At 40.3% G+C, this 27,723-nt stretch overlaps 1 protein-coding gene across 1 annotated transcript; it reads right to left on the bottom strand.

The window, feature by feature from the left end:
• Window positions 1–1,316: 1,316 nt before the first annotated feature.
• Window positions 1,317–26,963, bottom strand: HADH (hydroxyacyl-CoA dehydrogenase). Its single transcript, XM_087724190.1, has 8 exons — window positions 26,791–26,963; window positions 18,428–18,556; window positions 16,700–16,857; window positions 11,528–11,654; window positions 9,316–9,405; window positions 7,702–7,774; window positions 2,611–2,727; window positions 1,317–1,745 (listed from the first exon to the last, which is right to left on the bottom strand). The coding sequence occupies exons 1-8, from the start codon at window positions 26,905–26,907 to the stop codon at window positions 1,627–1,629; spliced, it is 930 nt and encodes a 309-aa protein (XP_087580316.1). The 5' UTR covers window positions 26,908–26,963; the 3' UTR covers window positions 1,317–1,626.
• Between the last annotated feature and the right edge of the window lie 760 nt (window positions 26,964–27,723).

Raw genomic sequence — 27,723 nt, 5'->3', positions numbered from 1 at the left:
TTTTGCCTTTCTCTTTCCGGGCGCAGTGCTTCCGCTAGTTGGACCGCGTCCTCGAAGCTGGCAGCTCTGCGGCCGTCCGCTTTGCTTTTTCCTTCTTTTTGGGAGGCTCCCGGGAGGCTTTTTGGTGAACGGGAGGAAGATGGGGAGGGGAATTTTCATACATTTCTCAAGCTCAGCACAGATGGCAGGCAGGAAAATCCCCCTCCCCATTTTCTTCCCATTTGCCAAAAAGTCTCCATTCTAAATGCTGAAGGTTCGGAATGGAGGTGACATTGCATCCACGGCACGTCCAGCTTACCGAGTCTGGCCTGCTGCACATCAAAAAAAGTGAGATCACCTCGAAACTAAGCCCAAGTGCTTATTTTCAAGTCTAAAAGAAAATAAGACTTGGTCTTATTTTACACAGTAAATAGCTAATAACAGTTTTGCTTCAATAAATATGGTTGCTACTTAATAAATTCCCAACAACACTAAGAGAATCATACAAATGCTTAGTATTTAGCATCATGTCTTATTTTTTTATTTGTTAGGATTTTTCCAAATTTAAATCCTCTTTAAGATACTCCGAGGATTCTGATGAGCACACCAGAAGGAGGAACTGAAGGCAGTTTCTCAACCATTAAGGGCAATACTACTATTTTGTCTTATTACAGAACAACATTAATCAGTTTTATTACCTGTATTTTCTCCACAGGTTCAAGTGGCAAAAATAGCTTTCCATCTCTCCTTTCCAACCACCCCAAAATGCTGTGAGTAATTTTCCATGGCTGCGGAGAGATACAACCTTGTATTTCCTGTTGCTAGTTCAATGACTTAACCACTAGATCATATTGATTTTCAATGTCAAAACAGTTCCTTCAAGTTACCTTTTAGTACAGTGTTTCTCAACCTTGGCAACTTGAAGATGTCCGGACTTCAACTCCCAGAATTCCCCAGCCAGCGAATGCTGGCTGGGGAATTCTGAGAGTTGAAGTCCGGACATCTTCAAGTTGCCAAGGTTGAGAAACACTGATTTAGTATTACATTTTAAGGTGATCTATTTATATTTGTTTAACATGGAATTCCTCTTTTCTCCTCCTTAAAAACAGCCCCTCCTGCCTTCTTGCTGATGTTCATTTTCTTTAGCAAACTTGTAGACATACAAAGGCATAAAAAGAAAAGAATATATGGTATACATATGCTGAATCTAGCTGTACACTAATCTAAATGAGTATAATTGGTTACTGAATAAAGTGTTATTGGCTAAAATGGAAAACATTAATTCATTCTCTGCTTTCACACTGCCACCTACTGGGGGAAAACAATCAGAGCAACACTACATTTGAAGTATTTTATTCATATTAAAATTTCTACTAGTTGGATGGAGGATTCTAAACCTGAGCTGTATTTAGATCCATGGTAGTTTCAAAAAAGGCACTTCAATATGTAAAGCTCCCAATAAATCCCAGTGATTTAAAATATCATAAGACCACATTGTGGAAATAAATTGCTCATAAATTGCTTTATAATCAAGATACGGCGTTGATTGGTTTGTATGGCTCTTATTGAGCAATATTACAAATACTGTAGGGAAATACTCAGCAGCTTTCCTTATGTGTGTCAGAAAAACATGGCACATTGGACAATTCATTTGTATTTGTAAAATCCTTCACCAGTCTTCTTTCCCAGTTTCTTCTCCTCTACCAACTGATTTAAAAGTTGGCTTGGAGCAAAGAGAGGATTGTCCGGTTCCATTGAATGCCATCCTAATTGAAGGGAGGAAAAACATACAGGCATTAACACCTCAATCTGATAATGTATCACAGATACTTATCATCAGCTTCTTTCAATGGCCCCATAATCCCTTGTGGGGTAGAGTCTGAGCAACTGAATGGAGCTAGCAGAGTTTTTACTGGCTAGGTGCCCTTCCTGTCACCAATGCGGAGTTTTGTTCAGCAGATATTTTCTCATTGAGCACAGAGAGAGAAATTTCTGCCTCTACCTAGGATCGAACTTACAGCGTCCTGATTGTGAGGCGGGAGCTCCACTTCTAACCTACCGCACCACTCCGATGTATCACAGATACTTATATAATTTTCAAACGTCTTCATTCACAACTAATTACATTTTTTAATAAAGCGATAAAGCTGGCTGCCATATTTGTATGCAAAGCAACAAGAGAATTTCAGTTAAAATATTGCAACCCTTTAAAAGAAGGTTATTTTCAAGTTGTTAGTTAAGTTAAAGTTAATTAAACTAATCCTATAGACAATTGGGAGGTCAAAATGATAGAGAATGATTTTCGAGGTAGGAATTGGATCATTAATTGTTTTTTCTGAGAATTTTACATAACAAATCTCAGATTATTCATAACACTCTTAAAAACACAAGAAGTGGAAAAATACTCATAGGGTACTCATGTTTTTATGTTCCATTGTATTGGCCAGTCAAGCCTGTCTGCCCCTTGCTGTTAGTTCCACAGTTATAACAACATCACAATAGTAAGCATAGACAAACTGATCACATTAGTTGCATTTGGGCAGTGTGTGAAACATCGTCATCAAAAACAAATAATTTTTTATCCAGCGTGACTGTTTTAAGATTTTCAAACAGAACTTATGATATACATACCATCCATAATGAATTTACTGGTATCTAAGCCGACATAGTCTAAGAGTTCAAATGGGCCCATCGGATAACCTGCCCCAAGTTTCATGGCAATGTCAATATCTTCCTTAGATGCATCTCCTAGACAAAAGATTGACAGTTGAATTGGCAGAGTTCTCTCTCTCTCTCTCTCTCCTTTCATTTATTTTATTTATCAAGCTATTCTCCAAATCACCTAAGGGTACAACAAGAAGCAATGGGTGGAAACTAATCAAGGAGAGAAGCAACTTAGAACTGAGGACAAATTTCCTGACAGTTAGAACAATTAATCAGTGGAACAGCTTGCCTCCAGAAGTTGTGAATGCCCCAACGCTGGAAGTCTTTAAGAAGATGTTGGATAGTCATTTGTCTGAAACTTTCCTGCCTAAGTAGGGGATTGGACTAGAAGACCTCCAAGGTCCCTTCCAACTCTGCTACTGTATTGTATTGTATCAGTCAGATTTATATAGCTGCCCGTATCACTAAAAGTGACTCTGGTTGGTGAACAAGAATCAAGTTTATAGCATTACACAACACAACTCAAAATTCTAGTAAACCAGCAGTTTTCCAGAAGAGTGTTGACTAAGGCATTGCACGATTACATCACAAAGGTCCCAAAATCTGTGGCCTAAAGCACCCAATAGAGAAGCTTCTTATTAGTACCCATAGTTCAAAATGGCTTCCCTTTGAGTATATTTACCTAAGTACCTAGCAGTGTCTCGAAGGAATGGCGTATTTTTTGGAGTATAATACGAACCTTTTTCCCTCGAAAAAGAGGGTGAAAATCTGGGTGCGTCTTATACAACAAATACAGTATTTTTGGCCTACCAAAATCCCACCCCCTTTGCAAAAATGGCCATGCACAGTATTTGGGAGGCTTGCAAAGTGCTCCTGGGGGCTGGGGAGGGCAAAAAAGAACAAAAATGGGCCGTTTGTGCCCCCCCCGGCCCCCAGGAGCAATCTACAAGTCCCCCAAAGCCTCGCCATGCCTTTTGGGGGGGGGAATGGTCCGTTTTTGCGAAAAACAGGGTGGTTTTTGCTCATTTTTGCCCCCCCTCCAGCCCCCAGGAGCACTTTACAAGCCTTCCAAAGCTCTGCATGCCTTTTGGGGGGGGGGGCAAACAATCGTGCAGAGTGTTTGGGAGAGCTGCAGAGTATAAAAAATTTTTTTAAAAATTTACCTCTTCAAAATCATGGTGCATCTTATACTGCGGTGCATCTTATAGTCCGAAAAATACGGGTAAGTCTCGTGCATGACAGTCATCATGAAAGTGAGTATTACAGATTCCCACTTCTAGTCTGGAGTTCACTACATACATTAAATAATTCAAATGGCAACTACATGGCTGATCTACAAAACCAGGTATACACCTCCTCCCCCCCCCCAGGTCCGACAGCTAGAGGCTTTGCTCTCTGAATAATGAAGACGTATTAACCAAATTTATTTTATCATAAGCATTTTTGTCCTTTTTTTAATGTTAGCCTCTTCATATTTTACCAAATTTTGGCAGCATGTGACCCACATGTTTTCTACCTCAGTGAAGAAAATGTCCTCAGCAAAGTGAAATTTTGGAAAACAGCCTGTCAGAGCATTTGGAGGGGGGCAGAAGAAAACCATAAAACATTAAATCATAAAACATTGCCAGGGTAATCTGACAATTAAAACTTTATTTTAATTAGATTTTACTTTATTTCTTAAAATAAAATCATTTGAATGAAATTATTTTAATTCCTTCTTATATAGTATTTAAAGTCAAAAACAATAGCTGGATTCAAGGACTACCATTAAATGAAGGTCAATAAATTGAAAAGTTTCAAATCAGAAAATAAAACTGTCCAGTTGTTTAAGTGCAACGGTTGGTTAAATTTGGAATGTAACATTTTGTTGAAATATTTTATATGGCAACATTTTAGAGAAAAAGTACTTTATATAAAACTTTTTTAAAAATCCCTAATTTCTTCTTATTCTCCCTTTGAGGAATAATTAGCAATATTTGTTGATGGATAAGCAAGAAATACAGCTAATCTTGCTTCACAAGCTGAACACTTATAAGATCTACAAAGGAAGCATTTAATATCTAAAATATATTTACAGGATCTTGATAATGGAAGTCTTTCATCTGCAAAGAGGAAAGCCTGCCTTCCAAACAAAATGTTTCAAATAAGATTCTTAATAGCAGAGTCATAAAAGGCAGCTTAATCCTGAATAGTTACAGAGAGGAAAGTTCTCTTTAGCTCTTTATAGAGCAGCCATGCTTGCTTTGAAGAACACACGGCTTACTTTAAGAGTTAACCGACTCAGGTTTGAAAGAAAAGGACAATAATTATCCTTATTATCTCGTATTTCCATCAACATGGCAACAAACAGCACATATCTTCTCCCATCCTGGTTGCCCTCCCAGGTGTGTGGACCTCAACTCATATAATTCCACATAATCCACTCATTGCCATGCTGGTCATTGAAGGCCAAACATCTGGCGGCCACTAAAATTGCAGAAAGTTGAGTAAAAATTCATCCAAAGTTAGGAATCCTCCATTTTTCCAAAAAGGCACTCCTCAAAGGCAGTTTTGTGGCAATTTTGGAAGCAAGTCATGGGGAGCCAACTTAAAATAACTAAGACCTTTTTTCTTAGGAAAAAAAAACATGGAATTGAAAATTATTAAGAGAATGTTATTTATCAATGCTAAAATAATAGAATGACTTAGAATAGGAGGAAGCATAATAAGGCGCTAGAGCTTTCCTTCCCAGGAGCAGGATCTTTTAATTTCTTGGCTGCAATCCCCATCTGCAGTGATCTTGAAGCCCAGGAAAATACAATCTGTCACTACCTCTATTCTAGTTCAGTTGACATCAGTTAGCCTATTCCAGGAGTTAGAAACCCCCGTCATCCTTTTGTGTGTTTCTGTTCATATGCTCACAATCTCACTGGGGTTCAGCACTTTTGGGTCAATCGCCTGCAAGATGAACCCTCACTTCATTCAGTATTGCAGCTATAATGTTAATATGGATTTTTCTAGTAACATAAAAAGCTAATTATACTTTCAATTCCAGCAAGAAGTACCAGAATGTAATTTATTTCCCTAATGCCACAAGAAGCTTTTGGAAATGAAGATGGAGATGGCTTTTATTAAAAATAAGGGGGAGGGGGAGATACAGAACACACATTACCCTACATAACAAAATTGGCTGGAAGGATATGAAATGAATTTTTTTGCACTCATTGTCATTTAAACAGAAATTTGAAAGAGGTCTCTTAGGGATGTGCACGAAATGGAAAATTTATTTTGCCAAACAATTCTGGGTGTGCTGCTGTTCAGCAGAAACGTAACCAGGAACATTTTGATTGTTCCAGATTTGTGTCAATATCTTTGCTTCAAACATGGCAACAACTCCAAAAGGCTGCCTCCCCTATTCGGAATCTCACCAGTGCCTCCCCTCAGGAAAGATTCTGGTGGGAGCAGAATGGCCGAGTATCACAGATAGCTTAGAGGGAGGCAGGGAAAGGAAGTGCTGGGAAGATCAGGGAAGTGGATGGGCTAGTTGGATATGATGCCCTTGAAGACAAGGATTTTGGCAATGACAGCTACAGGGAGATAGGAAAAGTAAAGAGGTGGAAAGATTGAGGGAACTGGTCATCTGTTTCCGTCCTTGGCTATTCCTGCTCTTCCCCAAGCATACACCCCTGCCTGGAACATGCATATTTTGGTCCAACAGCTTTTGTTTGGAAATAATTTTGCATGTAAGGTTTTGTTCAGCTACACTAGACACAGCAATTTCTACTACATGAACTTGTGAGTTCTTTGAAAGGTCTATCTGTGTGAAAAACAACAGAAGACTCCTAAATAAGGTAGCTTCATTCTAGGATTCCTCCTGTAGGCTTTGCAAAGACCATCTCAGTTTGGGTGTAGTGTGGATGAAAGACATCATACTAGGTACCAACTTATCAAGGAATAAAATAGTTTGTGGTTCTCATACATCCAAACACTATTGGTATCTCTGTAGAAGTTACTTTTTACTGGATCAGTATCTAAGTGGAGAGGTATCTCTCAACAATAGCAATAGCAGTTAGACTTATATACCACTTCATAGGGCTTTCAGCCCTCTCTAAGCCGTTTACAGAGTCAGCATATCGCCCCCACAGTCTGGGTCCTCATTTCACCCACCTCGGAAGGATGGAAGGCTGAGTCAACCTTGAGCCGGTGAGATTTGAACCGCTGAACTGCAGATAACAGTCAGATGAAGTGGCCTGCAGTACTGCACCCTAACCACTGCGCCACCTCGGCTCTCTTGCTGTCCAAGATATCCCAAGAATCTTTAAAATAATCTTACAAAGTCTGAAATCTTGGGAAATGGCTAAATGTCACCTGATTTGACCTTTTTATTCTCGGAAAAGACACATTTTATTTAGATCAGGGGTGTCCAACACAAGGTCCACCATCCTGGAAAATGTAAGGTGTCACTTCGGCCTGGTCTATCCACATCGCTTCAGCCCAGTTTACCCAGTGCAAAGAGGAAACATTGGGCCAGTGTGGCTTCGTCCCAGTCTACCCAGTGCAAAGAGGAAACATGCCAGCAGTTTGGGGAGTGGTGTCAAGCTGGCCACACCAACCCAATCAGCCACGCCCTGTGAGCGGCATCAAACTGACCACACACACCCAGCCAGCCACGCCCCCAGCCCCCCTCCCCCTGAGCTCAACCACAGCCCTGATACGGCCCTCAATGAAATTGAGTTTGACATCCCTGATTTAGATAGCTGTATCCCACCTTTAGTATTTTTACAAATAACTCAGGGCAGGAAGAAGACACCTTCTTCCTCCACTTTTCCCCACAACTCTGTGAGGTTGAGCTGAGAAAGAGAGTGACTGACGTAAAGTCATACAGGAACACGTGGAAGTGAAAAGAGGCAGCGGGCACAAGAAAAGCCTGCTCACCTGAACCCTTCAATTATCACTAGAACCAAAGTCAGCTATCCGATTTTCTTTTTAAAAAACAGGCAAGCTGGGGGCCTGCAGTCCCAAATATTGGTGGAGATGTACATGTAATGTAGGTAGATTGACAATATTCTACAACTTTACCCCTCTCAAAAAGCCGAACTGCTTCCATCAGGTAAGGCACAAGAAGTCGATTCACAACGAAGCCAGGAGTATCCTATGGAAAAAAAGATTTATGGTAAAATAAAACTCTACTACAATATAAATATTACTGGCAGCCCCCACTTAACGATTCTTCATTCAATAACCATTCAAAGTTGTGTTGTTCTGCCCAAGCTATTGCTGAATGAATGGCAGTTATGGACAGTTCTAGAAGTTCTGGTTGTTGTAGTACCCTCTGCTGATCAAAATTTGGGTGCTTAGCAGTCCAGCCTCATTTACAGCTATAGTATGTACTTCAGCTCCCGCCACCTACCTGTCTCTCCCCCATCTCTGTCCTTTTGGAAGTCCTACACTCTGCTACCTACCCCTGCCATCCCCACATCCCAAGGTCTTTTACCTACCCCCATCTCTGGCCTCCTGAAGAGGCCGGGCACACCTCAAAAGCAGTAGGAAGAAGAAGACTATTAAAGCCAGCTGGGAAGAGCGGGGGTGGGGGGGTGATAGGGGTAGACAGAGGGGTGGACTGCAGACGAGAGATAGATGGTCAGAACTGCAGCAGCAGCAAATGTGGCAGGAGTGTGGTAGGTCAGGAGAAGCAGGAGTCCTCACCTAACAATAGTGTGGTCCTTGCCCAACAACCACAATCGGGGCTATCAAAACAGCAACTAGTAGGTAGGATAGTCAAAATATGTTCTGCCTAACAACCACTTTGCTTAAAGATGGAAATGCATGTCCCCATTAGGTCTGGTAAGCAAGGTCTGTCTATATAAACAAATGGTGTTACTTACTCTTTTTGTTACATATACAGATGACTACTATCAACTTGCCATTACTGTATTGGGGGGGGGGGGGGGCTGACAGGAAATAAGGCCAGGTTCATGTTAGACTGAAACCAAAGTCTTCTTAAAATATTCTATAAGTACCGTATTTTTCAGAGTATAAGAGGCACCTTTACCCCCCCCTAAAATAGCGCGGAAATGATGCGTTTTATACACCGAATACAGCCATTTTTGGGCCCCCGAATCCCATTTTTGCGGGGGGGGGAATGGGCTGTTTTTCACAAAAACAGAGGTGTTTTTTTCCCTTCTTCCAGCCCCCAGAAGCACTCTGCAGGCTTCAGCAGGGCTGGGGAAAGAGAAAATGCCCCCGTTTTTGCAAAAAATGGGCAAAAAACAGGCAGTTTTTCGCAAATATGAAGCGTTTTTCTCTTCCTCCAGTCCCCAGAAGCACTCTGCAGGCTTTAACAGGGCTGGGGGAAGGGGAAAATCCCCCCATTTTTGAAAAAAAGGCCCATTTTCTGCAAAAACGGGGGCATTTTTGCCTTTTCTCAGCCCTGCTGAAGCCTGCAGAGTGTTCCTGAGGGCCGAGGAGGACAAAAACTTTTTTTTCTTACTTACCTCTTTGAAATCTTGGTGTGCTTTATATACTGGTGTGTCTTATAGTCTGAAAAATACAGTATGTTATATCCCTCTATGTTAGGTGGTGGGTGGTTTAGCATCCAAAATGTGCTTCCAAATGGAGATAAAGGCAAAAAATCCTCAGGTTGGCCAGGGTGAACCTACTGCACTATGATACTTAATTTTGAGATAAACTTGCCTTGCATGATATTGGATTTTTCCCGACTGCTTTGCTGAAATCCATGAGAGACTCAAATGTTTTCTGGCTCGTCATCGGCGTCTTGATAACCTAGGAGCGAAGACACTACCAAAGTGAAGGGACATTCCTCTATCACTGGTTTCTATGTAATCAGAAACAATTTCATAGAGTACCACGGAGGAGAGCGATTAACCAAATCACACTTCATTTCTTCAAATCTCAAGTACAGGTAGTCCTCGATTTACAACAGTTCATTTAGTGTCCATTCAAAGTTACACCGGCACTGTAAAAAATGGCCGTTTTTCAGAGTTATGACCTTTGTAGTATTCCCATGTGTGATTAAATTTCAGATCCTCGGCATCTGACTCATACTTATGACTGTTGCTGTCTCCCAAGGTCATGTGATCCCCTTTTGCGACCTTTTGATGTGTGAAGTCAAGGAAACCAGATTCCCTTAGCAACCAGGTTACTAACTTATCAACTGTGGTGATTTACTTAACAACTGTGAAAAGAGATGCCATAAAATGGGGCAAAACTCACTCAACAAATGTCTCACATAACAACAGAAACTTTGGGCTCAATTGTCATCATAAGTCGAAGACCACCTGTAGTTTAATGACAAGGAACTTCTTTTTCACCTCTTCTCCAACACTTGTTATGTGGGTTTGCCCCATTTTACAACTTTTCTTGCCACGGTTGTTAAGTGAATCATTGAATTTGTTAAGTTAGTAGTACAGTTGTTAAGTGAACCTGGTTTCCCCACTGACTTTTGCTTGTCAGAAGGTCCCAAAGGGTGATCACATGACACAAGGACACTGCAGTCGTCATAAATATGAACCAATTGCTAAGCATCTGAATTTTGATCATGTGACGCCGTTATCCATGGGGATTAACGATGCTGTTATCCCCATGGATATTGGCATCGGTCATTAAGTGTGAAAACGATCATAAGTCCCTTTTTTCCCTTTTTTCAGTGCCGTTGTAACTTTGAGTCACTAAATGAACTGTTGTAAGTTGAGGACCACCTATAGTCTTGAATATGTATTACTCCAAAGACTGAAAGGCACTTAATGCCTCAAGTCCTGGTTGTTGTTTTTTTTGCTCGTTGATGGATTTCTCTTTGGTGACTTCTTATTTTATCCGCTCCAGCAGAATCCTTTTTATTGGGTTCTAGGTCACAATAGTGAGGAAAATTTTAATATCAATTTTAGACTCAATAATTTTATTTATATATTTATTTCCATTATTAATTTGCATCCCAGCTTTATTATTTTTATAAATAACTCAATAACATTTAAATAGTAGCATGCTGTTCTGACTGAGGCTTCCCAAGAGCATGAAGCAAATTCCTTGTCCCAACAAAAACACCTTTTATTAATTTACTGTGAATTTTGCTCATTCACATCCATCAAAGCCTTTCAAGGGAGGATTTACAGTCACAGACCTTATCTGGCCTGGAGAGCTGCCAGGCCAATATCTGCAAAACTTGGCAAGGAGTCTTAGAGAATCACGAACCAATTAAGCAAGCTAATTGTCTCCTGTAAACTCCACTCTTCTTTTGCTCCTCTTTTATTCCCCTGGGAGGAGTCATTCATCATCCACCTATGGCCTTATTCCCAAGTCCACCCCTGTTCTTTAGCTACTCCCTTCATCTGGCAACTATGCGCATGCGCACACTGGGAACAGGCTCCAACTGTTCGTCTGCCTCACTGAGGTCTGACTCTGAAGCAATGGTGGGTTCCAGATCCCGTTGCAACTGTTATGGTGCAACAGGGCCGGGCATCCACCACTTGAACATGTGCAATACGCTTGCACACATGCACAGCACGTGCATGTGTTTGCACAGGCGTGGTACACTCGGTGCACAAAGCCTCAAAAACCTCAAATACCGGTAAGAAGCGTGGGCAGGCGGGCGGGCCCTCCAGAGCACCGTACCGGAACGGTACCTGGTGCTCCTGGCAGGCACCAGTACGCCTGTACCGGGGCATACTGGTCGTAACCCACCACTGCTCTGAAGGCAGCTGATTACTGACATACGGCTCTGGCCCCCTCTCTGCCTCCTATACAGAGCCCGCATCACAGCCTTCCCCAGACTCCAGGACTAGCCCATGTTCCTCCCCAACCCCCTCACTGTGTGAATGCTGCCAGCTCTGCTGCCAGGCCACAACACATGCACTGAACATGGCACAAGAATACTGTTAAGACTCCTTACCTCTACAAGCTTCATCATAGGTACCGGATTAAAAAAATGTAAACCACCAAATCGATCCTGCCGGGTGGTGGCATTAGCTAAGACCGTAATTGGCAAAGATGAAGTGTTGCTAACAAATATTGTGTCCCTGGGGAGAAAATAACATTCACCTTATGTTAGTTGCAGCTCTTCTTTCTACAAACATCTAACAATATTTTTAATCCAAAATGTTGTCCCCCAAATCAATCTATTAATTAGGTATCATTGTGCTCCTTTCAACCTCTACCGTTTGGACAGACAGATGGATCTTCCTAGAGAAAAACTAACTTGTTCTCTCTATAGTTACCATATTTTTGGAGTATAAGACGCACTGTTTTCCTCCAAAAAAGAGGGTGAAAATCTGGATGCGTCTTATATACTGAATACAACATTTTTGGTCTACTGAAACCCTGCCCCGTTTACACAAATGGACGTGCCAAGGGCTTGGGAGGCTTGCAAAGTGCTCCTGAGGGCTGGGAAGGCAAAAACAGCAAAAAACAGACCATTTTTGCTCATTTATGCCCCCCAGCCCCCAGGAGCACTCTACAAGCCTCCCAAAGTTCTGCTTGCTCCCCCTCCTTTTTTTGAAAAAAATGAGGCGTGCAGAGGGTTTGGAAAACCTGCAGAGTGCAAAAACGTTTTTAAAAAATTTACCTCTTCATAATCATGTTGCATCTTACAGTCCGAAAAATACGGTAAATTAAAATAATAAATAGCAATACATACAAATTAATTATTGAGAGGGGGGAGGGAGAGAACGAGATACTGAGAGAGAGAGAGAGACAGAGAGAGAGAGAGAGAGAGAGAGAGAGAGAGAGAATGCTCAGTAGCAAAATAATTACTGAAAAACCCATATCCTTGTACCCATAAGAACGTTAGCTATAGGCAATTTTCACAGATTGCATTCTCTTCTGCATTTCCCACATTCACCAACTGCCCTCTAATTTCATTTCATTTCCTTCTGATTTTCCCTTTTATTGTTTTGGTTCCCTCCTTCTAAGAATGGATGTACACGAACATATGCCGGTATTGTCAAAATACACTTCCATGCCTCTGATGAAATACTGCACTTGTGCTCAGCTTGCAGTGGATACCTGTTGCTTTTTAAGGTGCTAGAAAATGCTTTAGTGCTTTTCTATATAAGATCGTTCAGGCTCATCTCAGACTCAAAAGTTTGAGAACAACATATGTGAAGAATGTAGAAAAGAAGCCTCTAAATTTAACAGAGTTGGAAAGGACCTTTTAGGTCATCTAGTCCAACCTCCCGCTTAAGCAGGAGACCGTACACCATTTCTGACAAATGCCAGTCCAATCTCTTCTTGAAAGTCTCAAGTGATGAAGCCCCCACAACTTCCAAAGGCAATCTGCTCGATTGGTTGATTGTTCTCATTGTCAGAAAAATTCTGCTTATTTCTAGGTTTAATCTCTCCTTGATCAGCTTTTATCCATTATTCCTTGTCTGGCCTTCAGGCGCTTTGGAAAATCGCCTGACCCCCTCCTCTCTGTGGCAGCCTCTCAAATATTGGAACAGTGCTATCATGTCTCCCCTGGTCCTTCTCTTCACTAAGACTACCCATGCCCAGTTCTAGTCCACTCTTAGACATAGAAGCCACTAAGGAGAATTTGAGCCAATCACTCCCTCTACTCAACCCACCCCCTCACAAAAGTAGAAAGGAACATTATGTATAATAAAAAAATAAAAGCAGGATATAACATAAACAGATCAACAACCTCAAATAATCAAGCCTTCATTCCTAATAAACAATCCACATGGCATTCACCTTTAGAAATCAGATTATTCTACCATATAACCAGAGTTAGATATCCTTTAAAATCAAAGTATTTCCCAAAAGAATAAAACCTATTACTGTACTTGTAGCATCATCTGACACAAAGGGAACCAAAAGGAAAAAAAATATGCTTACGTCCCTTCATTGTTCATTTCAAATTCAGCAAGAATCTAATCTCTCTGATAAGTCAAATTTATAATAAACTCAGAGAGTACTCATTAAAATATTAACATAATAGCAACTCAAGGCTAGAAGAAAGGAGAAATGCCTAAACTCAACCTCTAAATTCCATGATTAGTAGAAAAGATTTATGCACTATTTCATCATCAGATGCACGTAACGGGAATTTAAAATAAGATACATTAACCATCACCAAAAGTCACACCTCCTTATCAAAGCTGCTGCTAATGTTTAAATTTAATATGACTAGATACGACCATTATTAAATATACATAAAGTAATCTTACTAATTGTATTTTAATTGAATTTCAGTTTTATAGTTCTTGTCCTGGGTCCACCACCCTCTTTCTCCTGACTCTCCAACTTTTGGGATTGCAATTCTCAAGATCCCATTGAATCATCATCATCATCATCATCATCATCATCATCATCATCATCATCATCATCATCATCATCATCATCTTCATTTAACAATCCCATAATCCCTTGCTGGATGGAGTCTGTGCAAGTGAATGGAGCAAACAGAGTGATTTAATGGCTGGATGCCCTTCCTGTTACCAATGCCGAGTTTTGTTCAGCAGATATATTCCCAGTGTGCCCAGAGAGAGAAATATCTGCCTCTATCTAGGATTGAACTCAAGCCTCCCAATTGTGAGGCGAGAGCCAACTCTAGGCCACTGCACCACTCCTCCAAGATCCCACTGAATGGCTAGCCTTAAATATTGCACTTCCCTGATGAAATTTTCAGGACTAATTATATTCCTGGTTTTCAAAAGGTATGCAGAAAAAATAAAGAACAATCATGTTCTTTGAAGTTAAGCTTAAAATCAGACACCTGGAACTGGGAAGTAAACTGCAGCATAAGGCTTTGCAATATGCTATTTACGTTTAAAAATGCAAAAATTGTTGCTACAGTTCACTTGTTTAAAATTCCTGATTGATAAGTTTTCTTTCAAGATACACCATTTCATCTCTACCTTAATTTTTGCCTTTTTCTAATGTTCCTCCAAATTCTCTGCTTCAGTTGTAACTCGGTTATTTTAGATTCTTATCACTCTTTGATCACCTGCCTTATTATTTTTTTTAACACATCTTACATTTTTCCCCTACACTGCAGACTGTGGCTTTGTCAAAATTCAGCCTATTCTGCCATCAGCGCTTGTTTCAGTTTGCTATTAAAAGGAGCGATATGGATACAATGATCTATGAAAAATACAACCATCAAACAAGCTTGCACTCTATTCATTCCATCAACCCTTAAAATCTATTTAGTTGATTATTTTATCAATGATATTGTGATAAAATTGCTCAATTTTCAACAGTAATTCCTCTGAAACAGCCATGATTACCTTTCTGTGGAAGAAGAGGAGATGGGACTTTACCTAAATAATTTACTAGAATGGTTCTTTGGTGTAGGAATATCTTTTTAATCTTTGATCACAGGTGGAGAATTACACCACTTCCTTTCTTTCTGAAGTTAATATTTTCACTCAGTCTTTTCCTACAGAGTAGAGAATATCTTAAAATGATAAGAACCCTCAATGTGAAAGCAAGATGAGTTCTCAGCTTCTGGTGAGCAAAATATGATTTCGAATGCTTTATTTGGCATGACAAAGCAAAGAAGGGGGAAAGGTATATTCTTTTTATCGCATTAAGCCAGCAAGTTAAAATAAAAGCTAATATAGAAGATTAGACTATAAAATTAAAAAGTCAGAATAATTAAGCTACGCTATCTCTCCATACAACTTTGGGTTTCCATTAACTATATTTTAATTTAGAAACAAGTGATTTAAATTCAAACAAAGATTCACAGTGGATAACCCATGACTCCCCCAGAAAGATGCTTTCCATTCTAATTTCTGATGTAACAAAAGAAAATTATGAAATACATGAGATAAATCATACTACTTACTACTAAATACATGTACTTAATGAATATAGGTACTTGCATAATGACAGTAATTGGGACAGCAGCTCCATTGCTAAGCAATTTGGAGGACAAAGCGATATGTCACGTGACTGCGCCAATGTATAACAGTTGTGGCTGGCCATACCAATTGCTGTTGTTCAGCAAACAACACGAGGTAATGTCATGTGATTGAAATTTGCAGCCTCCTGAGAACTTCCCCACTGACTTTCCTTGTCAGAAGTTAACAGTGAAGGTTACAAATGGTATCATGCTACTCTATGATGTCATAATTGCGAGCCGCTTGCCAAGTGCCCAAATGGCAATGGTGAGACTGTAGGGCAGTATTTCTCAACCTTGGCAACTTGAAGATGTCCGGACTTCAACTCCCAGAATGTTGAGAAACACTGCTGTAGGGGCGTTGCAATAGTCATAACAATGAGGATCTTTCAGAAATTCCCCTCATTCAGCATCATTGTAACTGAATAGCTGTAGAACAAGTGGACTTTAAGCAAGAATTATGTGTATACATTTATTTTAATTGAATTTAGATGAATTCAAAATTAGTGTCCCATCTTTGCTGGATACACATTTTTGGGCCCAACTCTCAGCACATCAATTAAACCTCTCTGTAAGCTTGGATATATAGTGTTATTAAGTTTATCGAAATATAAAATATAAACACAAATGAAAATAATGGGAAAGAAAGGGAAACGAAAAGAGAGAGGGAAAAGTGTAGGGGAAAAAGAAAAAACAAACACAAGCATTGACTTCTGACTCTTTTTAACACAGTAGCAGGTAACATACAACCTCCATTTTTTACTTTTACATACTAATATGTACTAGCGATTTCTATAACAATAAATCTATCTAATCAGCAAAACTCAAAATCAAATTCATTTTTTTTCACCTCAAGAACAGATCCAGAAGCAGTTTACAAGTAGAAACAAAATTAGTTGTAATCTTTTCTTTAATGAAAGCAGTTACGACATCTAGCAAAGCTGCTTTTCCTTTGAAATAAATAAATGTCCATTCTCCCCATTTCTCTTAAACCAGTTAACATTTTCAACTGGTTATTTATGCATCTGGTCAAAAGTTTATTTGGGTTGTGAACAGGAGGGTAAATCTGAACAACCAACCCTACATTTAAACTTCTTTTCTTAGACTAATCGTCAAAATCATCAGAAGACGCTATAGTCCTGCAAATTAATATTTTCATCTCTCTAGTTGGTAATGACTTTTTGTATTTCTCTTGTCTGTAATAATTTTAAAACATACTCTGATGCAAACTTATCCAGTGTCTTGAAGAGCTCAGTTTTTGGGGCTAAGTGTTCCAAAATGGCCTCTACTACAAGGTCAGTGCTGTGGACTACAGAGACCGGATCCGTGTTCACGGTTATATTCTTTAAAGTCTTCTCAACAAATTCTGCACCAGCCTGCAAAGTTGGAAAAGCAATCAAATGTGTTTACTGCGTATTACACTCATCTGCATAAACAGAAGCTTGCTTTAAAGTCATTTGTCCTTTATGTATGGACCAAATTTATATAGCCACCCATTTCACAAATGTAACAATAAATCCAATAATTAAAAAGTCTTAAATAACAATCAAAACATGTAATAGAATGCGATATTATAAAATATTAGGGATCCGTTTGTGCACATTGAACTGACAGAGGAAACTAACATTATGGCTCGTCCCTCAAGTAGCAAAATGCATTAGAGAAAAGGAAGCCACTGGCAGCTTTATGTCCCTCCCCCCCCCCGCCCTGCCCAATTATATGATGAAATTCCACCTCTGGGGCTTCACACTATTTTCCTTGTGCAGCTGTGCTGATTCCCTCCCCGTTTGGCAGCACATGTTCCAACTGTCAGCACTGATATACATCATTATGGCAGAACTTCAAAGATACAATCACCAATACACCTGAATCTGAGCTTTCCACTCTACACAACCGGGACACATTTGCACTGTCTCTTTCAAAAAATATTACTGCATAAAGCAGGTGCCACTTGTCTCAACTTTTGGCTTCCGGCACTGAAGACAACAAGCTTTGAAGGCAACGTGCCTGAAGCAAAAGGCTGCTGCTACCGAAATGCTCAAACTTACAAAGCACCGAGAGCAGCCTCATGCACTTTAAAGGCAAGTATTCTGTGCGTTGGAGCAGAAAAGCACTGAGAGGTTCAAAAAGCAGCAATGTGGTTGCTCTACTTCAGTAGGTAAAAGCCCTTTGGATTGGCTTCAAAAGGGAGATTCAACCAGATCACCTTCAATCTGAACCTCTAACAGGCATTGTCTTTAGAGGCTACAAATGAATATGAGTACCGTATTTTTCGGAGTATAAGACGCACCAGAGTATAAGACGCACCAAGGTTTTGAAGAGGCAAATTTTAAAAAAAAGTTTTTGCACTCTGCAGACCTCCCAAAAATGGCTTGTTTTCATGAAAAATGGTTATTTTTTCCTCCCAAAAAGGGCATGAATAGCTTTAAGGAGGCTTGTAGAGTGCTCCTCGGGGGAGGGGGGGTTGAGCAAAAAACGGCCAGTTGTTTGCTCTTTTCTGCCCCCCCCCAGCTCCCAGCAGAACTCTGCAAGGCTCCTAAATGCTATGCACGGCCATTTTGGTGGAGGGGGCGGAGTTTCAGGAGCCAAAAAAAGGGTATGACGCCCCCAGATTTTTATCCTCTTTTTTGAGGCAAAAAGGTGCATCTTATACTCCGAAAAATACAGTAACCTGCAGAAGCACTACTTTTTGAGGACTTTTTGCAATGGTTATCTATGCTGGATTTTGATTTTTTATTTACAAAGTTTTTAAAAAATCAATACCAATTTGATTTTAGTTTAGCTTTCCTCATGTCCCCAAAAATTTATTTCTGCATTAAAAGCCTTCCTTAATCTAGTGGCCTCCCAATGCAGTTCATGCTCCTTTATTGCATGTTGGCGAAAGTTAGCCCTTTATACTAAACATGAAAAAGAACACTAGCCTTCTCAATATTTATAAAAAGTCACCTCGGGTTTGTCTGCAAACTTTTTCTTTGATACTTTCTTCAGACTATCCTCAATTTGTTTCTTGGACTTATTTAATATTTCGTCTGACTGGTCCACTAATACCACCGTGTGGCCAGTTGCTGCAGCAACCTGTAAAAAAGATAGGCAAAGGGGAAGAAAAAGAGAAGTTAATCCGTTTCCTACAAAAAAAGTGATGGATCCTAAGTGATATCGGGAATAAGTGGAAATTTAAACATGCACAAAACTTAAATCTGTATGTCTCAAATACCAGCACAAACAAAATTCCTGAACAGATAAAATATCGGCCCCATAAAAAGAGACTCAATACCTTTTGATTGGCCTTCTGTTTTCAGAAGCACCTTTGCACACAGTCCTTAGCCTTCTCCTAACAGGGACTAAACTTAAATGTGAAACCACCTAACTTAACTCCAAAACTAAGTCAAATAAATCAAATTCAAACTAATCAAATTTCTGTCCACTCTTCCCATATTCCAAGACTTAAGAAAAAGCAGAAACTACCATGCTAACGAGGGGGGAAATAACAAGAGAAAGGATAAATTCAAGATCAAAGCAATATATTTACCAGACCTACTGAGGTTACACTAAATATTGGCCATTTTTGATAAAACATTTACAATTTTAAGGGTCCCATTCACCTCCCAACCTCCACATGTTCATGTTTTTAATGCCCTCCAAAATGCCAGCAGAGAGAATAATAACAGAGTTGGAAGGAACCTTGAAGGTCTTCTAGTCCAACCCCCTGCTCAAGTAGGAAACCCTGTATCATTTCAGACAAATGATTGTCCAATCAGATCTGGTATGCCATAGGGTAGTATATGACATTCCATACAGAGATAGGACCTGGAATATCAATAATCTCTACTTGGTCCTAATTAGGGAATTACCTCATTATCATTTGTTTTTAAGAAATTAGATGAATACCATCATCTTCATAGCTCCATAGTATTGTTAGTCTTAATTGAGGATAAGAATTAAAGCCAGCTGTACAGAAAATGCCAATTGCAGTACTGTATCTTATTTATTGTGTGTCTCTGGTACAAGCAAAACACAACTGAGATATATGAAGAGAGCATCAAGTTTTCCTTAAAATACTCTTGGTTAAGAAAGATGGTTCAATTGCAAGCAGACAATAAAACACCTTACTTAACTTGTTCCTGGAACGATCACAGTACTACCCTGCTTCCCCCAAAATTAAGACTTAACCGGAAAATAAGTCCTAACATGATTTTTCAGGATGCTCTCAATATAAGTCCTACCCCCAAATAAGCCCCAGTTAAGATTTTCAGCCAGATGGATGCATTTAGTACTGAATTTCTCCCCAAAATAAGACCTAACCAGAAAATAAGCCCTAATACATGCTTTGGAGCAAAAATTAATATGACCCAGTCTTATTTTTGGGAAAATATGGTAAAAGGCAATCATCAAAAAATAATAATGAAACTTTGCTTTTTCTCCAAAAGCCTTAAAGAAAAGCAGTTACTTTCCTTTTTTTAAAAAAAGGAAAAGTTACATTTTAACATGTATTTGCCAAAGCCAGTAAGGAAGATTTAATCTTTAAACCATTAAGTGTTCCTTCTAAAGAAATCTGTCTGTAACGCATAGGCTGAATTCACACACTGTGTGAAAGTGATTTGCTCTGCATTGAATTAGAACATTGTGTGAACTTGGCCACTGTGACTTATAAATTTCTCTAAACTCAGCCAATTGTGACTTACTTAACCATGGTTAATCAAACTATGACTCAACACAAGGAGTGAATTCTTCTCTTAAAATGTTGTACTTGGAAAATTGCACAATAGTATTTTAAAACTATTTTAAGTCATATAATTATCCATGGTTTGTATCATGCAAAAGGGTAGTGTGTTTAAATTATGGTAGCCAACCATACCCATAATTATGAAATGTGAATATGAAGGCACGTATACTACAACTATCTTAATGGATGCAATGCACTTAGTAGATAGTCTTCTCAATTAGAATGCCTGATGCATCATAAGAGAAATCATGTATGTATGAAAAACAAAATAACAGGAAAACAAAATTAGGGTTGAAGCTAACATTAATTTTCTTCTTCCATTGCCAAGTCTTTCTCTCCCTACAGCATTTTGTAGATTGGACCCATATAAAATGACTCTGAGATTAGTCTGTCTAAATGCTAGTTATAAAATGTTTCTTAATAATCTATCTGAGTATTTCTTAACTTCATACATATGTGAATTTCAATTTCCTAAATTCCCAACACCATTCATGCTGGTTGGAAATTATGGATGTTATGTTCACATACCTGAGGCATGCCCAGATAAGGATGGACGCGCTATGGAACAGAGCTATTGGGAAATCACTTTGCACACTTCAGTATTTTTCATCCCTAAATGTAATTGTGTGAATTTTTATTAATGCATATATTAATGAAGTTTTCCCATTTATTGAAAAATAGATGGGTTATATTGTTGTGCTTCTCCTACTCACTTTTCTTCCCCTTTCTCTCTCTTTTGGGCCCTACCAAAACATCTGCTGATGCCCCTCCAAACAGTCTTACACAGATTTACCGTATTTTTCAGAATATAAGATGCACCTTTCCACCCTTAAAAGTGGGTGAAAATTTAGGTGCGTCTTATAGACCGAATACTGGCATTTTGCTTCATCCGAACCCTCCATGTGTCACATTTTTGCCCTCCTTGTCTCCCAGTGCTCCTCATGGCCAAAAATTTTTTGGGTGAAAACAGGCCGTGTTGACCACTGCAGAGTGCTATTGGGGGGGGGGGGAAGAGAGAGAGAAAACACGATGCACAGAGGGCTTGGGAGTCCAAAGATGGGCCCATTTTTGTTGAAAACGGGCTGTGTTGAGCACTGCAGAGTGCTACGCGGGGGGGGGGAGAGAGAAAGCACGATGCACAGAGGGCTTGGGAGTCCAAAGATGGGCCCATTTTTGTTGAAAACGGGCCATGTTGAGCACTGCAGAGTGCTACGCGGGGGGGGGAGAGAGAAAACACGATGCACAGAGGGCTTGGGAGTCCAAAGATGGGCCCATTTTTGTTGAAAACAGGCCGTGTTGAGCACTGCAGAGTGCTACGGGGGGGGGAGAGAAAACACGATGCACAGAGGGCTTGGGAGTCCAAAGATGAGCCGATTTTTGTTGAAAACGGGCTGTGTTGAGCACTGCAGAGTGCTTCTGGGGGCTAGGGAGGGTGAAAATGCGACATGCAGAGGCCAAATACTATTTTTTTCTTGTAGTCCGAAAAATACAGTACTCTGTATCATTAAATCAAGTAACAAACTGACTCTGCTCAAGGAAGAAATAAACCTTTACATGCTTAGTTGGATTCTCCAGGCTTTGGGGAAATCAGTACCAAGGTACTAATCATTTTTTTAGAGGACATTTTCCCTCATGTCCCATCAAGGCTTCTTCAGCCAAATAATGGTTTACAAGTTGGGTTTGCTTTCCAGTGTTTGTATATGTAATATTTTAACTGGGGGGGTGGGGGGGTGGGGGAGAAGGGGATAGTTGTGGAGTTTTTCTAGAATTAAGTAGGACTGTTGGCATCTCTATTTTTATTGGTCCACACTGTTTGCTTGATGCTAGATTGGATCTTTGCTAAGGTAAAAATGTTTTTTACACTTTTTTCTGCTTATACAAAATTGCTTCTAGAATGAAACAATGCCTAACTATAACTTTGCAAAAGTTGTGTAAAAGTTACTTCTATTTGCTTACCTTTCACCTCAGCCCTTGTAGCAAATGAACGGTGCCCTTGAAGGATACACCATAGAAAGTATGCAGTTGTCTCAGGTTGCTAATGTGTTGCAGTGACAAAGCACAGTCTGTGCTGGGAAGGTAAGTTACCAAAAATATTTCTGGGCTAGTCTTTTCGGTAGAAGTACTTATACGAACATCTAACAATAGGCAGGTTTATTTTTTTTTTAAATGTCATTAATCATGTTCTCAAGTGCTTAAATCCCGAAGGAGTAGTCAAATTTAATTTGATATAAATAATAAATACATAAATAAATAAATATGTAAATAAATAGGAATGAAAAGCTGAAAAGGATCTTAGGAAAATAATTTTTGTGCAAGATGATAATTCAAAGCAATAACTTAATTTACAAATGCATGAGATGTATTAACAATGCAGCCTGACACATACGCTTAACGAGACTATTGGATTGCAGCCTAAAAGGGCCAAACATAGGTGGAATTAAGAAAAAGGAAATAAAGAACAAGAAGCAAATAAAAGTCAAAATAAAGAGTAACAGACCTGAAAAACTGAAAAGAAACAACCAATTTAAATATAGCAAACAAGAGATGAGAGATTATTACACGCTAGAATGATATTATAAGGTTAAATTCCCCCAATATGCATCATCTTAGCCATGGTACTTAAGCAACAGTACCTTATAGTCTTAAAATGTAAAAATACAATTAGAAAAATAGGAACTACCTTGGGTGGGAAGGTAACTTGACCACAGGGATGTCTTCGGACAGCGCTGGCTCTTTGGCTTTGAAACAGAGATGAGAACCGCCCCCTAGAGTCGGGAACAACTAGCATACATGTGCGAGGGGAACCTTTACCTTACAGTCTTTGCAAAAATTACTCACAACTCCTTCCCACCAACATTTTATGCAGGAAACAATGGTTGAATATGCATCAGACAAAATATCAGTTTGTTATATCCATGTTTTTTTGTTGCATAAACTACAACTAGGTTCACAAATAATGTTAATCGAAAGATGGGCAGCCTGCAGTCCCAGGATTGCACACAACCACTAACTTTCTTTTTATTGGTCCCCGAAACCATTTTTCGACATTTGTTGCTCAAAATCAGTAGTATGGTTTCCTACCATCTGGGGGACATAAAAAGGAGCACCAGAAACTCTAAAACAGAGTTATTTGTTTTTAGTGAAAGATACTTTTGCTCCACATTCTCCACAAAAGTCCAGGGGAAAAAAGAAAACATCCCATTCATGTCAGTAGAATACTACATGCTAATTCTGGCTTCATCTTTCTTTCTATGTATGCAATCAAAATTTTACTCTGCTTTCCAAATTATAAAGGTAAAGGTTCTCCTCGCACATTTGTGCTAGTTGTTCCAGACTCTAGACAGCGGTGCTCATCTCCATTTCTAGGCCAAAGAGCCAGCGCTGTCCGAAGACGTCTCCGTGGTCATGTGGCCAGCATGACTAAACTTCAAAGGTGCATGGAATGCTGTTACCTTCCCACTAAAGGTGGTTCCTATTTTTTCTACTTGCATTTTTACATGCTTTCGAACTGCTAGGTTGGCAGAAGCTGGGACAAGTAGTGGGAGCTCACTCCGTTATGTGGTGCTAGGGATTCAAACCGCTGAACTGCCAATCTTTCTGATCACCAAGCTCAGTGTCTTAGCCACTGCTTCCCTATTGCAAATTGGCAATTACTGTATTTTTTCTCCCTGGGCAACTGGGTGTATATAAATCATGAGGTACAGCTACTTGCCATTTTTATTTTCTAAAAACACAGCCAGGGAATCCAATGACACTCTTGAAAATAACAGTGATTTAGAATCTACATCTTTACAGTGACATTCACATGTTCTTATGAAAACATTACCAGTGACCATTAATGATTGCATTGCCAAAGGCATGTTTCAGGGTCACAGGGTTACCGAGATATGAAACACAATTGCCAAATATGACATGGATCTTTGTCCATGCCAACCAAACTTTTAAGTCAATGCTTCTAAAAATTCACATCACTCTGAAAAAAATCAATTCTGTGTACACTCAATACATTCTGAAGACTCATTTCATTCTGGTAAATTCTTGGAGCTTCTCTCCCTATTACCAAAAAGGGGGGGGGGTGTTTAAACAAATTAAAGCTCTGTCCACTTGGCTTTTTCTTACCCCCAACTAAGTTGGAACAAAAAGGATCAAAGTGCAAAGATATAGTTATCTTTATTGCACAAATTCCTTAGCAAAGAACCATATGATTAGATACTTGAATGAGGCCTACCAACAAGGTACTGTGCAATTTGGAGACTTCCATACTGTCAGCAGAGCTGGCTGGGGATTATTGTTACCTTGATTAAAACAGTACTGTGAATGTGTTGCAACATTATATGGACACATGAAAGACGGATCTTGCATTGTGATGGCACAATACTGCTTCTGCTACTTTGACAAAAGTTTTATTTTTTTGCTAAATTTATTTGCTGCCTATCTCGCCATAGGGCTATTATTCTGCGCGTGCTTCTGCCGTTGAGTGAAACATTTACACAAATGAGGTCTGCCAACTAACTACTTCAACACACACTTGCCAGAACTGTTGTTTATAATCATACAGCTGAAGGAATCCCTTTAAGCCAGCATTCCCCAAAGTGCTCGATATCACTTCTCCAGGCTTGACGAAGCTATCTATTATTGCTGTTGCTATTAGTCATAGTACTATTAAATAGTATTCATTTTTTATATAGCAAATGGCTGAATAATCTGAAAATTCATGAAGTGGGTGATGAACTGAAAAGTTTAGGGACCCCTGATTTAAGCCAATGAGCCCACCTCCTCTGCCAGTTATTTCCTTATCCATATGAGCATTCCAGCAAAGGGACGCTGGCCGTATTTTTTAGTGCAGTGGTTCTCAACCTGTGGATCGGGACCCCTTTGGGGGTCGAACGACCCTTTCACAGGGGTCGCCTAAGACCATCAGAAAACACATATTTTCGATGGTCTTAGGAACCGAGACACCAATTTTATGGTTGGGGGTCACCACAACATGTGGAACTGTATTAAAGGGTCGCGGCATTGGGAAGGTTGAGAACCGTTGTTTTAGTGGATGGCTCCATCATTCAACTGCTCCGAATCATTGAATTTTCCCTAAAATTAATGAATCTGCCTTACCGTGGGGCTAGGATATCCTGCCCCTCTCTTTTATTTGGAAAACTAGTTAAAACCATTATTTCCTACCAGTCCTTGGAGAAGAGTAGAGACTAAGGCCTGTTAAGACTAAGGACTAACTAGTAGTAAGGACTACTAGTGAAGAGCCAAGGTGGCGCAGTGGTTAAATGCAGCACTGCAGGCTACTGCTAGATCAGCAGGTCAGCGGTTCAAATCTCACCGGCTCAGGGTTGACTCAGCCTTCCATCCTTCCGAGGTGGGTAAAATGAGGACCCAGATTGTTGGGGGCAATATGCTGACTCTCTGTAAACCGCTTAGAGAGGCCTGAAAGGCCTATGAAGCGGTATATAAGTCTACTGCTATTGACTAAGCCCTGTTATACAAAGTCCTGGATTACAGTGTTTTGTGGGGATTTTTTAAAGTGTCACTATTGTTACAATGTTTTTTTTTCCTTATTGAAATGCTGCAGCTGCTTAAATTTAAATACTGTATCTTTTTTTAAAAAAAACAGGCTATTAGGGTTTTTTTGGGGGGGGGAAATAAGGGACTCTTGTTTTTGACACCTTTTTAATTAAAAAAAATTCTAGAATGGCACTATGGGCAAAAACAAAAGTTGGGATGAGACTTCGTTTGAAAATTCCAAGTTATAATTCATAAGTGTCATGGTTGTCCCAAAGGTGCTTTTTCAAAAAGGCACCTGGAGTTTTTGGTTTTTCTTTGAAGATGTTTCGCGGTCCTGAAGAAGCTTCTTGGATGAGAAGCAAAAGTCTTCAAAGAAAAATCAGAAAATCCAGTTGCCTCTTGAAAAAAAGCACTTTTGGGTAGAATTCCTAAGGTTTTCAAAGAAAGTTATAGTATCCAAAAGGCAGCATATCCATGGCAGCTAAAGGTTTTCTCTTACCATAGCTTGAACACCACACACCCAAACCACATTGGAGACATGTGCCTCTTTACTAGCATAGTTACGTTTAAGTTCAGCTTAATGGGAACTTATCTACCCAGATCAACTTTGCTCCACCTGCAACCTGGGTTTCTCAACCTCAGCAACTTTTAAGAGGTGTGGGCTTTCAACTCCCAGAATTTCCCAGCTATTCTGTTGCATGAGAAGTATAATTCTCATACCATACTAAGTGGGCATTCCCGGAGTTGTAGTCCAGCTGCAGTGGACTTTTGGAGGGCTGCAGTGGAGGAAGGTGGTGTCCTCCTCCTGCTGGACTCTTCTTTTGCTAGCAATTTTGATTCCCCTCCCCCATTGCAACAGACTTAAGATCACCCTCCGCTTTAGTATTAATCAAAGGCACAGATTTTCCGGCTCTTAGTCCAGCGCTGGGGTGATCCAATTGCGTCCAGGAACAGATTTTTCCATGCAACTAACCAAGGGAGGCGGAGGGCCAGGGAGGCTCAAAGCTGGACTGCTCCAGCCGACGTCCCTTTATTTCCAGCCTCGGAGGGCAGACGACTCTCTGAGGCAGCTCACCTGGGCGATCCCGGAGCCCATCAGGCCGGCTCCGATCACCGTCACATGCTTGATCAGCAGCTTCTTGGCGGCTGCGGTGGAAGCTAGGCGCACGAAGGGACGGGTCGCGAAAGCCATGGCGAAGCACGCTCTTCTGCGAGGAGGAGGAGGAGGAGGAGGCAGCGGCGAGGGCGTAGCTGGCCCCAGAGGCAGCCGAGGATGGGCGGGCCAGCAGCGACAAATCCAGCGCGGTGCTGCCCACCCCAGAGGGCCGGACTTCCTGCCCGCTCCTCCCATTTGCCTTTAGTCAGGAAGGCGAAGGCTGGCCAGGTTATCTCCTGGAATCCTCGGCCCGCTTTTCTCTCTGCGGCGCCTTCCGTGGTTCTTCGGAGCCGCCTTGTTTTGCAAGACCTCATTTGCCAGCAAGAAAACCTCTGGCTTTTGATCTGCAAGGCGTTCTCCTTCGTTGCATCTTAGTGTTTCTCAACCTTTGGCGACTTATTTATTTGTCAGGTGCAAGGAAACAAGTATGAATATAAGTAAGCAAAACATAGCCATAAACATATAAAATGAGTACATATAAATGGGGACGGTGGGACAAGGACGGTGGGCTTGAAGAGGTGAGGTCCTCAACTCCCAGAATTCCCTAGCCAGCTTTTTGGGAGCTGGAAGTCCACATTTCTTCAAGTCGCCAAAAGGTTGAGAAACGCTGGAATAACCTTCAAATGTCGCCAGGAGTTGCTTAATGCTAAAATTTCACCATTTGTTTCAAGGGGTGGGGGGCAAGTGTGGTGGAAACGTGTCTGGTAAAAAGATGCTTTTACTTAGTTAAGACTATGATTGAGTTTGCGTATCTGCAATAAAGGTAAAGTTCCCCTGGCACGTATGTGCTAGTCGTTCCGACTCTAGGGGGTGGTGCTCATCTCCGTTTCTAAGCCGAAGAGCCAGTGTGGT

This window comes from Thamnophis sirtalis, unplaced genomic scaffold, assembly GCF_051295495.1.
Source record: "Thamnophis sirtalis isolate CommonGarterSnake01/CBP01778 unplaced genomic scaffold, rThaSir2_p1.2 scaffold_10, whole genome shotgun sequence".
NCBI classification, from domain to species: Eukaryota; Metazoa; Chordata; class Lepidosauria; order Squamata; family Natricidae; genus Thamnophis; species Thamnophis sirtalis.
The sequence above is the reverse complement of the archived record's forward strand: the minus strand, read 5'-3'. Positions and strand labels throughout refer to the sequence as shown.

Excerpts from the sequence above, each read along its gene's own strand:
- HADH (XM_087724190.1), bottom strand. The coding sequence starts at position 26,907 with ATGGCTTTCGCGACCCGTCCCTTCGTGCGCCTAGCTTCCACCGCAGCC. Across the intron at positions 18,557-26,790 it reads TGGGCTCCGGGATCGCCCAG|GTTGCTGCAGCAACTGGCCA; the intron begins GTGAGCTGCCTC and ends TCTTTTTTACAG. Across the intron at positions 1,746-2,610 it reads CAGTAAATTCATTATGGATG|GATGGCATTCAATGGAACCG; the intron begins GTATGTATATCA and ends CCCTTCAATTAG.